The sequence below is a fragment of the Glycine soja genome, chromosome 6, assembly GCF_004193775.1.
Source record: "Glycine soja cultivar W05 chromosome 6, ASM419377v2, whole genome shotgun sequence".
Lineage (NCBI taxonomy): Eukaryota > Viridiplantae > Streptophyta > Magnoliopsida > Fabales > Fabaceae > Glycine > Glycine soja.
This window is the reverse complement of record NC_041007.1, coordinates 46,298,038-46,313,697: the sequence shown is the minus strand read 5'-3', so window position 1 is coordinate 46,313,697 and position 15,660 is coordinate 46,298,038. Positions and strand designations below refer to the sequence as shown.

At 30.6% G+C, this 15,660-nt stretch overlaps 1 protein-coding gene across 2 annotated transcripts; it reads right to left on the bottom strand.

The window, feature by feature from the left end:
- Positions 1–10,400: 10,400 nt before the first annotated feature.
- LOC114417268 (putative cyclin-D6-1) lies at positions 10,401–12,934 on the bottom strand. Of its 2 annotated transcripts, none has more exons than XM_028382409.1 (6): positions 12,465–12,934; positions 12,280–12,360; positions 12,005–12,100; positions 11,684–11,900; positions 11,049–11,170; positions 10,401–10,928 (listed from the first exon to the last, which is right to left on the bottom strand). In XM_028382409.1, exons 1-6 carry the CDS (start codon positions 12,630–12,632, stop codon positions 10,632–10,634), a joined length of 981 nt encoding a protein of 326 aa, XP_028238210.1. In that variant the 5' UTR covers positions 12,633–12,934; the 3' UTR covers positions 10,401–10,631. The 2 variants fall into 2 exon arrangements, with proteins under 2 accessions (XP_028238210.1, XP_028238209.1); XM_028382408.1 differs by having other exon boundaries at positions 11,040–11,170; positions 12,465–12,925.
- Positions 12,935–15,660: the final 2,726 nt, after the last annotated feature.

The following is a 15,660-nucleotide window of genomic DNA, read 5'->3' as shown; positions in this document are numbered from 1 at the left end:
TAACCCCTTGTTTTGATTTCATGGAAAATAGAAGAGTGGAAGAGAAATCTGTGGAAATATAGTGTGCATGTGTGTGTATTTTTTCTTTCTTCATCTACTTATTTCTTTTCTCTTTATTTCTTCTTCCACTATCAAATAAATACAAGTTTAGTGAAATTTTTCACCTCAAACACCATATATGTTATTTATGATATTCGAAAGATAATCCTTGGTCATTTTCTCCCATCAATATAAGGATAAAAAAATAAAAGAGTTATAAAATTAATTTGATGATTGAGAAGGAAAGAAGAAAAAGTCATGAATTTAAATTCTTTCATTAATAAAAATTAACATACTAATTACTGAAATTCATCCATAAAAAAAAAATCAAAATATGAAACCAGGGACCTGACCGAAAACTTCCCTAGTCTCTACTGACCCGTTAACCACCTTCCCTTTGCCTTTATTTTAACCCCTTCCGGGAAGGAAGAAGTTGGACAGACACTTTCATATGGTGTGTGTGTGAAAGTAAAGACATGTGATTAACCACAACTTTCAAAGCAGTTTCGTAAAACCAATTAATGCATTAATTTAAACGATTTAATATTGGGATAAATCAAACGCAATATCATCCTCTTGGAATTTTTGGTAAAAGGCAATGAACGGTAAGGTCCACACACAACTTTGCATTTGCTTTATCCAATTCAAGTCCATGTTCTTTCTATCCCCATCCAAAATTTCTATATTATTCACTTTATATTCCCGTTAGTCCATAGAAAGTAAAAATACAATTCAATATTAGTGGCCCAGGTTTTTCTCCTTCAAGGAAATTTAAAGTTTTGAATTAGAAAATGATCCCATCCCCACGCCACCCTTTGTATTTTCTTGGGTGTGTGGGAGGTTTGTGTGTGTTCACTTAGCGCATGAGTTCTATATATACACGAGGGATTATTAGAGTCATGGGTGGTTGGAGCTATGATTAATTGGTAGACGCATTATTTCTCAATTGTCTAAAATGCGTAAAACATTGCATGCTTAAGTTCTAATTTTAAGCTATTTAGGGAAGGCTAATGACTGTTTTTGTTTGTATGCTTATCTATATGACATGATGCTTTTAAAAGAAAGCAGCGTGACACTCAACAAAACAATGTTTAGAAGTTTTAGTTGTATAGCTAGGTTAGGTTAAAGCAGTCAAATATCATAATTCAACCCATTTTTTGTGACTCTATTTTTTTATTTTACAAATTACAAGTATATTTTATAGGAGATAATCTTAGTCAGGACTCAAATTTTATGATGCTTATTAATTAGATTAGAATAATCTTATATCAATTGATTCACCTTATACTAATATTAGGGACATAAATAAAACATAAAAACCAATAAAACTAATGTAGGTTAAATTAAATTAATATTATTTTCATTAAATTTATCAGAATTGGATAATAAAACCAGAATAATTTATAAATAGATTAAAATTAGAACTTAAGTAGCAATAGGTATATCAATATGTATGTTTTTACTCGCTTTTGTTTATATTTTTATACTCAATAAAGTATGTATGTTGTGTAATTTATTAAAAGTTAATGCACTTTAATATCTATTTATAAAAATAGAAAAATTAAAAAAATATATAAATAACGAAATTAGAAATACATTATCATATTAAAATTAGTAAAAATGCCTTTTTATATTATAAATAATTGAGAGATTGTGTGGATTTTACCTCTCTTCACTATTAATTAGCCAACTCAAAGTAATATATATATATATATATATATATATATATATATATATATATATATATATATATATATATATAATGTTTTAAGAACAAAATCGAACCTACTGAGTACTGGTTCAACTTGTCGGATTAAGAATCGATTAAGCTTTTACTTAAAAAATTAATTAGTTAAGCACTTAACCATAATTTCGTTATAATTTTTAGCCTATTGAATCATGAGGCAGAAGTTTTATGGGCAGTTTTTTCTGTAATACCTAAATAGTTTTATTTACTCCGATTTGAAAATTGGTCCAATAAAGAGTCAGCAAAAGGGTAAAAATATGGGAAAAGAACACCGGAATAATATTTTTAAAAGAAAGATGAGCACCCGAGGCGCAGTTTTGGTTATGGGCTTGGGCCATCATTAACTTAAACTAAATTTTCTGAACCAAAGAAAAAAAGAAGCTTAATCTAAACTTTGGAATTTTCCATGCACTTCGCGCCATGAAGTTTCAGTTTTGCCTCTACGTTCCATTCACAAATTAACAAGAACTGCCATCAACAAATTCAGATTTAGAACTCTCAAAATTTTCAATTCCTCCCTCTTTGTAGCATTAAAAAATGAATATATATTAGCACCACACAACACACGACCCATCACCCCACCTCTTCTATATCACTATTCTTAAACCAACAACATTTTTGTGTCACTCAAAATCATTACAAATGGAAGAGTGACACTGCCATTATTATATCCGACCAAGATAACAAGGAGAGTGTCCCTCCAACATATAACACCAACAAGGTCTCAATTCTTCACATGCCCACATCTTTCAAGAACAATAAGCACAACATGCAAAAGCCCAAGAGGGTGCCTCTTGCTGACATCACAAACCTCTTCAACAATTCTGTTGCTACTACCTTCACTCTTGCCCACCACCAACAAAGTTGAGTTTCTGCTCTTCCAAGGAGGACATTGAGGATGGGAATCGTGGAAAATTCAGATAGTTGATATATCATATCATAAAAAATTATTCATTTTTGTAATTCTTTACTTGTGCAGTTCACATCCATTGCTATGATAGAATTTGAAGAAATGTACAAATACAATGTTCTCATTATGATCTGTGCTCTTGAACCTGCAATTTCCCACCTTACTTATGGTTTTTGCGAGGAAAGTTTGTTATTATTAATTGGAAATAAATGCTTACAACTACATTAAGTATTTCTGGAAAGATTTATACCAATGAGTAATGAATAACCACATAAGGAAACTTGACACCATACTTTAACTCAAAACTCTAAGGCTCGGGTTTATGAGTCTTCTCCTTATTTATATGATGTTCAACTTTTTCACTTCTACTCGATGTGAAACTTCAGCTCACACTTGTATTCCAATAGTTGATGCCTGATTGTGTGGCCCATAACGTTGATTTATGTTTTGATATATTAAATTATATATATATATATATATATATATATATATATTGCATTTTATTTTTGTATTTTGTTATTGAACGTTGTATCATGTATATGATGTTTTTAGTGTGTTTTATTCAATATTTTCATATTCATCTATATATTTATCAAGTCATTTCTTAAAAGTAGTTTAGGAAATTATTTTAGTTCAACTCCTTTAAAAACAAAATAAATGTCAAATTAACAAAATATTTTTTTTTCTCAATTATATAGCACAAACTTGTTCCCATTGTGTATGTCCATCATATACATAACAATTGCTTGTTTTCATTGTGTAATTGGTTATCTATACACAATGAAACAAGTTCTGGTTGTGTATAGACATTCATCTACGCAATAAAACTTTCTTTCTGTAGATAAATGTTTATATACAACGGAAACTCTTTTGTTGTGAGGACATTCTACAAAAATACCAACTCTTGGGGGATTTAAATAGCAATGAGGGGATGTGAATAGCAACACCGATATATGACCAATATTCAAATTGCTTTTGGGCAGATGCTTCCTACACCTTAAAAATACTTTCTATTCCTTTATTTGCCTTCTAGATTGGCCGATCTGCAATGTAAAACTACATTCCGAATCAGTAATACCTTTTGAATTTCGGATTGACAAATTTGGATGGTAAAAACATTACTGATTGGTGCAGGAGGCAACTGCCTTGCTTTTGTTGTCATGCACACTTTAAGTTCTATTTGGAAGTCACACACTAGATATTAAAGTTACTAATAAAGATTGATTCAGTTGATAAAAAATATATTTATATTTCACAAGAATATAAATTAAATTCTCATTGTTGACATGAGAAGATTATTGATAAGTAATACCTAAGTATCTTTTGTAAGTTTTTATTAAGCTTATAGTCTATTTAGAGTGAATCCTCAAAAACTTAATTCATCTAAACTTTTTTTATCAAAAATAAACAATACAAGATATTAAAGTTCTATTTTGAACCAACCCAATTTTCTATAAAGCCCATTAAAGACCTCGACACTTTCCAAATTCTGCCGAGTGCAAATGAGCCTATCTAACCTATAAAAAGACTTAGTCTTTGAAAGTCACAACTCCCATCTATGTCCTATGATTCTTCTAAAATTCTAGCCAAGTGTTGTTTGCACTCAAAATGAAGTTTGTTAGAGACAACCATTAGAAGTTGATTTCTATCAAATATTTATAACTCGGTTACATATTCCTTTTATATAAGGACAAAACTTAGGTCAGTTAGGTGCATTACTATAAGTATTTTTGCTGTTATTTCCTAATCAAAATTGAAATTTTATTTCAATAATTTGCGTATATTTAATAAAACAATTCCCATATCAGCAATTGGATCCTAAGTGTTGGAGGATTCCAGCACAGCACGATGAAGATCTTTAATGAGTTTGAAGCCTTATCCATACATATTCTCATTTGTTATATTCAAAATCTTGTAGCAATAGACTACAGTATTGTTTAATCATTATAGAGAGCAGAGAAACTGCGTGTGGAGATTCCTAGTTTTTAACGGAAAAAAATATTGAATGCGGAAGGCTGATTTAGAGTTGAGACCAGCAGAGACAGCACGCAACCCCGCAATATTTAGACAACGTACGAAGCGCGTAGTTGCAAATTACTAACTCACAGCCACCAATGGTGACAACCCTATCTTGCATTTATGAAATTTTGGAGGCTTATCATTGTGACCACTTTAGTATACTAATACAGTAACAATGCCAATTGTGCCAATTAATTGAGAATTCTCTTTCATACTACTCTCTGCATCGCAATTCATGTGACTTTGGCCTGAACTGGGGGGTTCCACGACTTTAATTGCCCCTGCATCTGCATGTATACACAACTTTCATCGTCAATTGTGCACACATACACAATCTATGTGCAATTTGGTGAAATTGTAAACTAAAGTCAATCAACTCATATATCATTATTTAATTTTAAATAATTATATAATTCATTGTTTTTTTTATTAAGCATGTGATTGTAAGGAGTATTCTCAATCATTCATTCATTGATACTAATCTGTTTCAGAGAATCTGAAAACACTCAAGTAGCAAAAATTGTTAGAGGGGACAAAAATTATAAATTCACAAAAATAGAATATCTTCCACTCATAAATGGATGGATGTTGATACTAGAGGGGGCGGTTTATTATTTTAACTGTAAATTTTAATATACAATCAATACATAATTTTGTTCTTGCACTCAACCGAGTTGTTTTCTCTCAATCAGATTTTTCTCCTCTACAAGAGTCGATATTAATTCAAACCTTGACGAATTGTTAACTCGTTGATAAGTGTATCAAATTTGCCATAAGTAGTAAAGTACTCAAAAGTCTGAGTGTCAAATCCACGAGGATTTAGTTTGTACTTAGATTAATGATTAATGCAAACCCAAGTTAAAAACAATAGATAAAGAATTTAAAATAAAGATAAAGAAATATATTAGATAAGATAAAGATTTAAAAGAAAGGATAAAAAATTTAAAGATAAAATATTTAAATTAAGATATGATAAAGATAAAAGAAAATAAAAGATAAAAGATAAGATAAGTAAAGAAAGATAAAAATAAAATAAAATCAAAATTTGATAAGGTTGGGACCTGGCCTGTCTTATTTGTCTAAGTATGAATTTATGATTTTTCTTTATCAATTTAGTTGAATATATTCTACCCACATCTGTTCAATTACTTGTCCCTGAGACAAGCCTATTTTATTTATCTATCTTCCAAATTTCTTTGCATGAATTATGAATTCTAGATGTTTGGGAGAATGCATGGACATGAAATTATCATTCTATCCTTAGCAATGATTTTGTTATGAAATCCTTTTTTTTGTTCTATTAGAAATTACCATTTTTCGAGCGTCTAATCCCTAAAACCAAATCAATGCATGCATACCTTCTTTAAATCTTATTTAGAAGCTACCATCTCCCGCGTCTCACCCCTAAGAGGATATAAAGATGAATAATGCAAGATAAAAACAGAAAAGATAATAGAATAGAAAACACTTTTACCTTGATAAATAGTTATTTTTTCGATCTTTTTCTCTTTTAATCTCTCATTTTCATATCTACAAGATATAAATAAAAAAAATATCACATTTTAATATTTAAACCAAAGATAATTGTTAAATAAATATTTTTAAAGATATTTTTAATATATTTTTATTATCAAAATAACTTATATTTAGTGATTATCACGAATTGCTCAAGACATCTTAGCTCACTTGTTGGTTATATAATTTCTTGTTTAGTCTAATTGTTTGATATTTAAAGCAATGTTACGTTAATTATTTTGTAACAGCAATTAGCAGTATACACAACTTGTCTAGAACCAATTATATTATGTACTTCATTCATAAAAAAAGAATTATATTATATATATACTGCTGCTTCACGAAACTATTCCTGCAATTCTGCAAGGTTCTCTCACATTGTCAGTGCCTACTATTAATTTTGTATCTGTGCCTCTCAGCTGGCGATGGGATTTCTTCCCATTTTTTACTCTTCATGACCACAAATTTCACAATTGATTGCCCCATATGGACCTGAACCTTTATTTTGACGACGGTGGTCTTCCTCAATTGAGTCACTGCCTGCAATGTTGGTTGGTCTATGACACAAATTCATTTGTCCAGGCTGTATATAAACAAGTTAGGGCTTGTTGCAAAATGGGGTGTACTTTAAAGTCAGATTCTACTGTGTACTATATTTATTTTTATCTTTAATAATGGATTAGTTACGTTGTACCGTGGCAGGAGTGTCCACTACATGCAGAAATAATTATGAACAAGGCCCGCAAGTTGGTTTCGGCTCTTTAATCAGTTTTGAGTTTTGAACTTTTAGATGGGTGAATTAGTGAATTGGTTAGGTGCGAATGGATATTGTTGTGGCTTCTGATTTCAAATGTTGTCATGTCGGCATAACAGACCCTAGTGTTATTTCTTATGAAACATGTCGGCATAACAGACCCTAGTGTTATTTCTTATGAAACATGTTGGGAATACGCAATGATTTTTCATAGTTAAAGATGTGAAAAATTAACTGCAAACTAGAACATTTATTTTTCAGTATGTTCGATAGAGTTGGTGTAGGTGAGGAATTGAAATGAAAGGATAAAAATAGGAAAGATATTAAAAATTGGCGTTGCTTCAATAAGATAAAATTATGAGAAGAGAAATAAAAGGCAAATGGGTCTCTCATGAAAAAAATATCCTCCAGTGACGTGAAATAGTAATCATTGCAGTTACAGTTGCAACTGTGGCAATTGATAATTGGTTATGTTTATTGATAGGTTATGCATCATTCTTTCCTGGGCTAGGCAATTAATCTATTGTCTACAAGTGATAATCGATTAAATTGGTGACGATAATCAATTTTTTTGTTCATATTGTATTAATTTTTTTCATGTTGTTGGATTCTTTCATGAAACATGGCAGATAAACCTTGTATATAAGAATAAAATAGTATTTTTATTTTTAACTTATTTTTTCTTCTTTCCTTCTATTAAAAAGAAATAGCCTTATTTCTATTCAGTTTCTCTCAAATCTCATAATATTATTTCTTTCTCGTCGATAAACTGAGTGGTAAATCAAATTTGAATACATCCAGCTGATATGTCCTTTCTCTCACTTGATGTTAGGTGAAGTGGTGAGCCATGACAGTGTAATTATAGTTTTTCTTAGGACAGCCCTAATAATAAGATCGGTGCTCATGCTCTTGTTTATCCAAGCAATAATCTTTCTAATTTTTATTCACTTTTTTTAACCCCAATTCCAACTTCTCCTTCCGCGTCTATATTAATTTATTTATCTTTATATCAAAAGTACTACCATCATAATTCAAAAGATAGTTGACAACTATACAAATTTACATACGCAAATTATTGTTTACATCTCCATGTATAAAAAAATTGTACCTGAAGCCAAGCATTTCTACACGTTATGGGGAAACTAAACTACCAACCCATAATATGAACAAGTTTAATTTGAGATAATTCCATGTTGAACAAGTTTTTGACCAAGTGGATCAAAAGTCTGTGGGGCATATAATATAATTAATATATGCCAAACTCTTGACTATTATATGTACTATCGTAGTCTTTGAGAAAGTCCTCAACACTATCACCCAATTAAATCCCTTTCGTTCATAAATTTTTCAGGTGTGAAATGAACACATTTCAACAAACAGCGTTTTCATATTAGGAATTTGATATCGTATTGAAAATAAATTACAAGCTGGTATCAACTTTTGTATGGGTGGTACCTAATAAAGTTAATAGGTAGGAAATTTTTACTTTGACAGTTAAGACTTTGTCAGCGTGCATCTTTTATTTTACTTGCTCGACCTATGAGTTTTTTTTTTTCACTGCTATTTACATCCTTCATTTTTTTTTAAAGTACAATTAATATTTTAATAGTCCATTATTCCATATTTTTCTTAAAGAGATGCATCCCTTGGACACCCTTTTTTTCTGAAATTTTTTTTTCCGAAATAATATATACCTACACTAGAAAGATATTTTTTATGTTAGAAAATGAATAATTATGTTATACCGCATATTTGTTAGTTTTATTTTTATCATATCATTAGTTATCTTTAAATTTTATTTAAAATTTTATTTTTCATCTTATTTTTATTGTTTTTTTTAAAAGATCTTTATTATTCTTCAAATTCTAATTTTAGACCTCATATTCATTATATAATACATATAACATTGTGCATTTTTTTTATGTAATACTGCGTTTCAAGATATGTCTCATCTTTATTATTATTATTATTATTATTATTCTTATTATTATAAATCAGAATAATACTAATAAGTCCTCAAATAGGCCGTAAATCATTTCAGCTAAGTCCCTGTGTATTAGTTTCCTTTATTAAGACTCCTTTTTATTTTCTGTTTTAAATTTTCACAAATTAAATTAATTAAATCATTTTTCTGTCATCATGATTTGTGCAAAGTATATACCAATTTTGTTATTGGCTAGTCTCCTTTTGAAAACCTCACTAACTATTTCCATGAAATCTCTTCTTTAAATAATATTTTTTTATTCATAAGACTTGAATTCAAGAACTTTATTAAAGGAGATCAAACTCAATTTTATTCAAACTAATCGACATGTCACTAATTAAATCATTTTAACCCTTCTTTTATATAAAATAAAGCTGCTCAACTACACTTACATTAGCATGAGGTACGTTTGTCTTCATGCATGTTTCAAAAATTTGTGCATATAATTATTTTTAAAAAAATAAATATTAGACCATATATATGTTTATATTTTATTTGGTAAGATAAAATTGAACATTGTGGCAGTATGGAAAAAAATCTATTTATATTCACAAAGATTATATAATTAATATCCATGTCGTGTGGGGATTTTTTGTCTTTATATTTAAAATATAGAAAAATTAATGTGATACAAAATCAAATTAATTTTTAAAGTAAAATACCATAATCATTATTGTTAGGAATAAAAAAATCAAAATAAGATAAACTAGTAAAATGCTCATGTCCTAATAGTAATGGTGGTGAATTAAAGAGAAAAAGCCAAAAGGAAAGAACACGAAATTGAAGTAACCATCAATGCAGTAACTAGTGAATTACAAAAGCAAGAACCAAAAACAAAGAACACAAAAAGAAGTAAGGCATCATGCAGTAACTAGTGAATTTAGAAATCAACAAGAGTTAAAAGAAAACAAAAAGAACACACTGAAGGAGTAAGCATGAAAACAAAGAGGAAAGGACAAAGACACCAATCTTAGCTGTCCAATTAATTAATTGATGAACCGTTTTTGCCACAATTATGTTCACAGCGAATCCGAGAGACAAAAGACTCCTTTCCTTCTAAGGTTAACAAAAGTACATGCATGCGCTCATGCAGCGAGATTTTGCGCAGACCCTATCTCCCTTGAGAGAGAAGGAACACACATAAATTAAATAAATAAACAAATAATGCACATTGTGCTTACTAAATTTTAATTTTCCAAGAAAGCTGTTCCTACACTGTTACAGTGTCACAATTATTAATTCCTTGCCAGAGGCTAAGCGACACAACCCCACTTATAAACCACAAAACATAGTATATAATAGACACGCAAAAATTCAACACTAGAATTCAAAGCCATGTTTTGTCTTTTTGTTTAGTGTTTAAGAAAAACAAAAATTCCCGCGACTTATAATATCAGGTTCCTTTGGCGTGCCCCTTTTAAAGAGAAAGTCGTACCAAAGATCATGTTACAGTGATTTTATATCCACCAACATCAACATCAACATTTCTCAATCTCGTCCCATCACACTTTCTTTCTGACTTTAAATTTTCGAATTTTCCCATTTTTTTTTCTTTTTTTGATGGATATGACATTATGACTAATGACATAGTAGTAGTTGTGCTTTCTGATGGACCAGAGGGGGGGTAAAAGTAAAAAATCGTAAATGTTTGTTTTATTTTTTTTTACTTTTCACTCTCTTTGGCATGGCTGAATTGAATTCGGGAATTGTGGATCGTTGGATTGTTTCCACCACATCCACAGCCAGTGATTTTCCTTCTTTTGAGGTCCCTCAGAGGAGAAGAAACAGCAATAGTATTCGCAACGGTGATTCCGTTGGTTTTTTGACTTTCTGAACTCAGAAAGTGATGGTCCAACACATTAATCGGTGTGTCTGAGCTTGAAACCCCATTCAACGCAGAAGAGTACTCTTCCTCTATGGCTATGTCTTGTATCACTTTGTAGCACTGCTCCACGCTTTCCTGCAGTAAATTTTTTCGTACCATCTAATAAATTCATTCAATTCTCAAAATATACTTTCACACTTACCCCTTCAAAATAATAATAACAATAATAAAAGAAAGAATGTGTACTTTATTTACATATGAAGAATCGGATATTGCTTTTAAGAAGGACGGATATTGGAAAGGGAACAACTCATGAGAAGCACACAGAAGGGCAGATGCAGCAATTATAGATGGCTTGAATCCCCAAAGCCTTATCTCTGCATAAAAAAGAAAATATTCATTAAATTAAATTAAATCATACTCACTCAGATCTTTTTTTGAGGAATAAAATCAACAGATATTAAGAAAGTTAATTTATTAGTGTTACTTTCAATTAAAAAGTAAATAATTTTCCTAAATTTTCCTTTATTAAAATTTAATATTAAACACAAATCCTCTATTGAATTAAAGATATTTCAAATACGCTCATTAAATAAAACAAAAATAATTAAATTTTACTTATATTTGAAAAAAATAAATTGAGTTTTTTTTCTTATAAAAGGAGTAACATATACTATCATTATGCAGCTTGATTTTTTGTACACCTCAAAATCTTAGTTACCCATCAAGAGAAAGATAAGAGGAGAAACAAAAGTGTTGGATGCAATCAGTGATACGAGTGAAATAAAGGGATGGGATTAAAGAGATAAAAGGAAATGATGAGCATTAATTAAATATTTAGAGAAATAAGGTGTGCAAAAACCATTCCTCGTGCCATATTTAATTAATACCTCTTTGTGACTTGAATATGATTTCAGAGGCACGGTTTTTCAGAACCTGTCCCATTGGCAAGTCTTTGAGCCCCACCAAGGCAATGAAGAAAGCTACGAAAGAGAATGGGGTGATCGATCTCATTCTCCATTGTAATGCCCCCAAGATTAGTGCTTCCATTCTTTGTATTGTTTGTGTCTCAAAGATGATCCCACCATCACTTTGATTCAAAAGGGCCTAATAAAACAAAATCACCTTCAATGAATACATATCAAATTACCATTTTTTTCCTTACCAAACCGTCTTATGTTATCAAAACATCACTTTAATGCATAAGTCACCTGGACATCAGTGAAAGGGTATTCAGTTCTCATCATCTTCACTGCAAGAGAAATGCAAGAGACAGCAATGAGCCTAAGAGCCCATGGCTTTGGTTGCTGATACATTTACATAAACCAAATTTGAGTCATATCTTATGATAGGAGAATCCAATAGATATAGATACTACTCTATATTTGTTAATCTTAAAAAAAAAGAATATGAATCAATATAATTGAAGATCAATGAAGAAAATAAACAAACAATCTAAAAAAGCTAGCACATTTGGAATCTTTACCAAAATCCCTTGGTTGGCTAGGAACCGGTCCAGATAGTTGATAGCAAGGTAAGACAAAACCGGATCCAGAGCACAGGACAACTGAACAAAACCAACCAATGCACACTGAGATTACTATGTTTAAGAGAAAGAAAAAAAAAACATTTTTTTTATCAGACATTATAATAAACGTTTTTGGCACATACCTGTGAGATTAAGGAAATGAGTTCTCTTCTGACAGAGATGTCAAGATCTCTGGCTTTAAGAGTTTGAGAGTGATTCTGTGATGGGGTGTGGTCAGATTCAATGAGGAAGAGGTAAGAGACAGCATCAGAGTGAAGATTTTCAAATGGGTTCTCAAGGTCAAACTCCATGGTGTTGGTGGAAATGAAGGAACTACTTGGTGGGGGCTTAAAAGGCAAGAAAAAACATGTTGAGGGGAGGCAAAGTGATAAAGGTAAAGCTGCAGAGAAGAAAGTGTTTTTCAACTTTCTTCAAATGAATACTATGGAGTTGATTCAGTTCTTCAACAACTATGCTACTTTTCTTTTTCTAGCAGCTTTGCTTTGCTAGTTGTTGCTCTCTTTATTAGTGTTGTTGGTGCCTTCTCTCTCTCTCTCTCTTCACCCCTATTGTCTCTCCTTGGTATATATATTAATTTTGGGAAAATGGGAGGTTTTGGTCCACTGTTCAGGGTTGCATGAGATGGTGGTGCTGTGACAGGACCAGATTGGTGCAAGCACAAGTCAATTTTAATGGGAAAGTTTGTTTGACATTCAAGAGTTGAATTGTGCACTGTGTTTTTTTTTCCTTTTTAAATGCTACTATAAAAAAAAAAAAAAAGTGAGTTAATACGGTAGGTAGGTGATTCTGTAAGACCTAGATCAGTTTGTGAGATTTTCCTGATCGTGACCTTAATGCTTAATGGCATGACATACTCTTGATTAAGACGAGAGCAAATTGGTGCTATTGAATATCGATACCCCGTGACCCCAAAATTGAAATGGAATCTGCAAGCAAAAATGTTATCTCCTCTAAGAAATATATTTCATTAGTCGTCACTTTTTTTTAAATAAAGCATAATTATTTAGAATAAGTTGGGCTGCATTTTTGGGTGGATTCGTGGGATTGAGCATCGAAAAATAGCAGCTAATAATTTAATGAATGGATCCTAATCTTATGGTTATTACCTACGGCAATCAGCATGCCCAATTCCATGTCACTAATGATGCATTATGTTACTAAGATAAGGCAAATGACTAGATGCCGATGATCAGTTTATTGAAAACCTCTCTAATTATAGCGTGTTTAGATCTGAGTTTATGATCCATGTTTTCTAACAAATTCACATCCAAAAGCCTCAAATGATGCAAAAAGAGGTATATTTTGCTTCAAGTTGATCCACTTCCAGCACATAAAACATCCATTCAAAACATGTTATTAGTATGTGGATTGAACATAAACAAATTATCAAATTCATATGATAAAGTAACTCTTCTAAGTTGTGTTCGGTTGATATGAAAGTAAAGAGATGAAAATGAAAATGAGTTGAAAGGAAATGAAAGTAAAAATGGCATTATGCTTAGTTAAACTATTTTGGAGATAACAGTGCTGAAATCTGCGTGAGACTCAACTAAAAAAAATCTAATTTAGTTGATCGAGTAAAATGTGTATATAAATTTTATAATACTTATTTTTGAGATAAAAAATTGATTTCCCCTTCCCTTTATATTAAATAATAATATATAATATATGAAAGTCTTATTTGTAAGCAAACTCAGTTACCTAATCTTATTGTTAAGCTTCTTTGGCAATGGCTTGGACCTGAGCGTATTAGATGCCACTTATGAAAATCTGCTCGTGCCATTCTTCCAACCAATGACCTTAGATATAATTGTCACATGGCAGAGCTTATGGCTATTCTGCATGGCTTGAGGTTGGCGTATGAGCATGGATAAAAGAATTTGGTCATTTAGTCAGATTCTCAAAGCGTGATTAACTTGTTAGATGAAGGTTGTGCTAGACACCACCCTTTTTTTCTCTATTGTCAAATGTATTTACCACATGAGTGGTAAAAATCTGGGGTGTAATTTCTCTTATATCCCGTGTGAAGATAATAAGGTAGCTGATGGTTTTGCAAAGTTCGGTCTATGAATTTTTGTTCCTTGTAAAGGTTTTAATTCATTTTGGGTTATTTCCATTGTATGTCTTCTTCTAATTTTGGTTCATTGATCTTTGGTTGTGTACTTGTTTGCCCACGTCCGTTGAGCAAAACAGGTAAAAAATAAATAATATTTAATAATAATAAGAGTAAATAGTAAAAATAAATTATAACAATAATAAAAAATAAATATTAATAATAATAAATACAAGTAATATTAATAATTAAAAATAATAACAATATTAATAATAGTAATAATAAATATTATTCATAATAAAAATAAAATAAATATTGATAAAAAATAATAAAAGTAAAAATAGAAATAATCAAATAATAATAATAATAATAATAATTTGTATTTAATAGTAAATTGGTTTTCTTTATTTTCCTACCAACTAAATGATTTTAATTTTTTTTATCTTTTTCTCTATTATCTTTCACTTCAAACAAATAACCTCACTTTTTACTTTCTTTCTATTCTCTTTCATCCATTTTCATTCTTTTTTTATTCAATTTTCTCTAACGAACACACAGTACCAGTACCAGTACCAGGACCAGGGTTAGTCATTGTTGAGAAAAAAAAAATGACAAAAATCTACTATACGGTTTTCAAATCAAGAGCACCTACTTTATAAAATGATTTATTTAATAGATTGCCCTATGACTTTGGGGGGAGGGGGGGGTTGAAGTCTCCCTTTATTTAACCTGGAATGGACAACAATATAATACAAATATAAAAATGACAAACTTCATTCGTAGTCCATAGATCTAAAACACAAGTAGGGAACATACTGAGAAAGGACTTCAACCGGTGGTTGGGAAATGAGACGATAAGTTCTTGGTAAATTCGTTGGAGTATAAGTATAAGGTGAAATCTCATATCAGGTAAAAGTGGAAAGGTTGAGCACCATATAAATGAGAAAAAGATTTATAAACTTGAGCCTTAAAGTTTTAGATTTTAGAATATGTCAGATCTTCTTATATGGTGGTTTTAGAGTGATTTAAAAAACAAAAATGTGTCATTATAGGTAATTTGGTCCTAAACTACTACTTAATCAATAGTCTTGATTAACTTTTATATGACACACTTTCTAGGTGAAAAAAGAGATAAAAACACCCTTGAGTGAGTAATGTCTTGTAAATTCTTTTTTTTATTGTGTTTTAGGACAAATCCTCTAGACTACAAACGATGGGGGCATTAGCTCGACTTGGCTAGGGATTGAGTTTCTTGGTTTGTTCTA

Coding starts and splice junctions, on each gene's coding strand:
- LOC114417268 (XM_028382408.1), bottom strand. CDS start 12,632: ATGGAGTTTGACCTTGAGAACCCATTTGAAAATCTTCACTCTGATGCT. Junction 12,101..12,279: donor TAGCCAACCAAGGGATTTTG/GTAAAGATTCCA, acceptor TAAATGTATCAG/CAACCAAAGCCATGGGCTCT. Junction 11,901..12,004: donor ACCCTTTCACTGATGTCCAG/GTGACTTATGCA, acceptor TTGTTTTATTAG/GCCCTTTTGAATCAAAGTGA.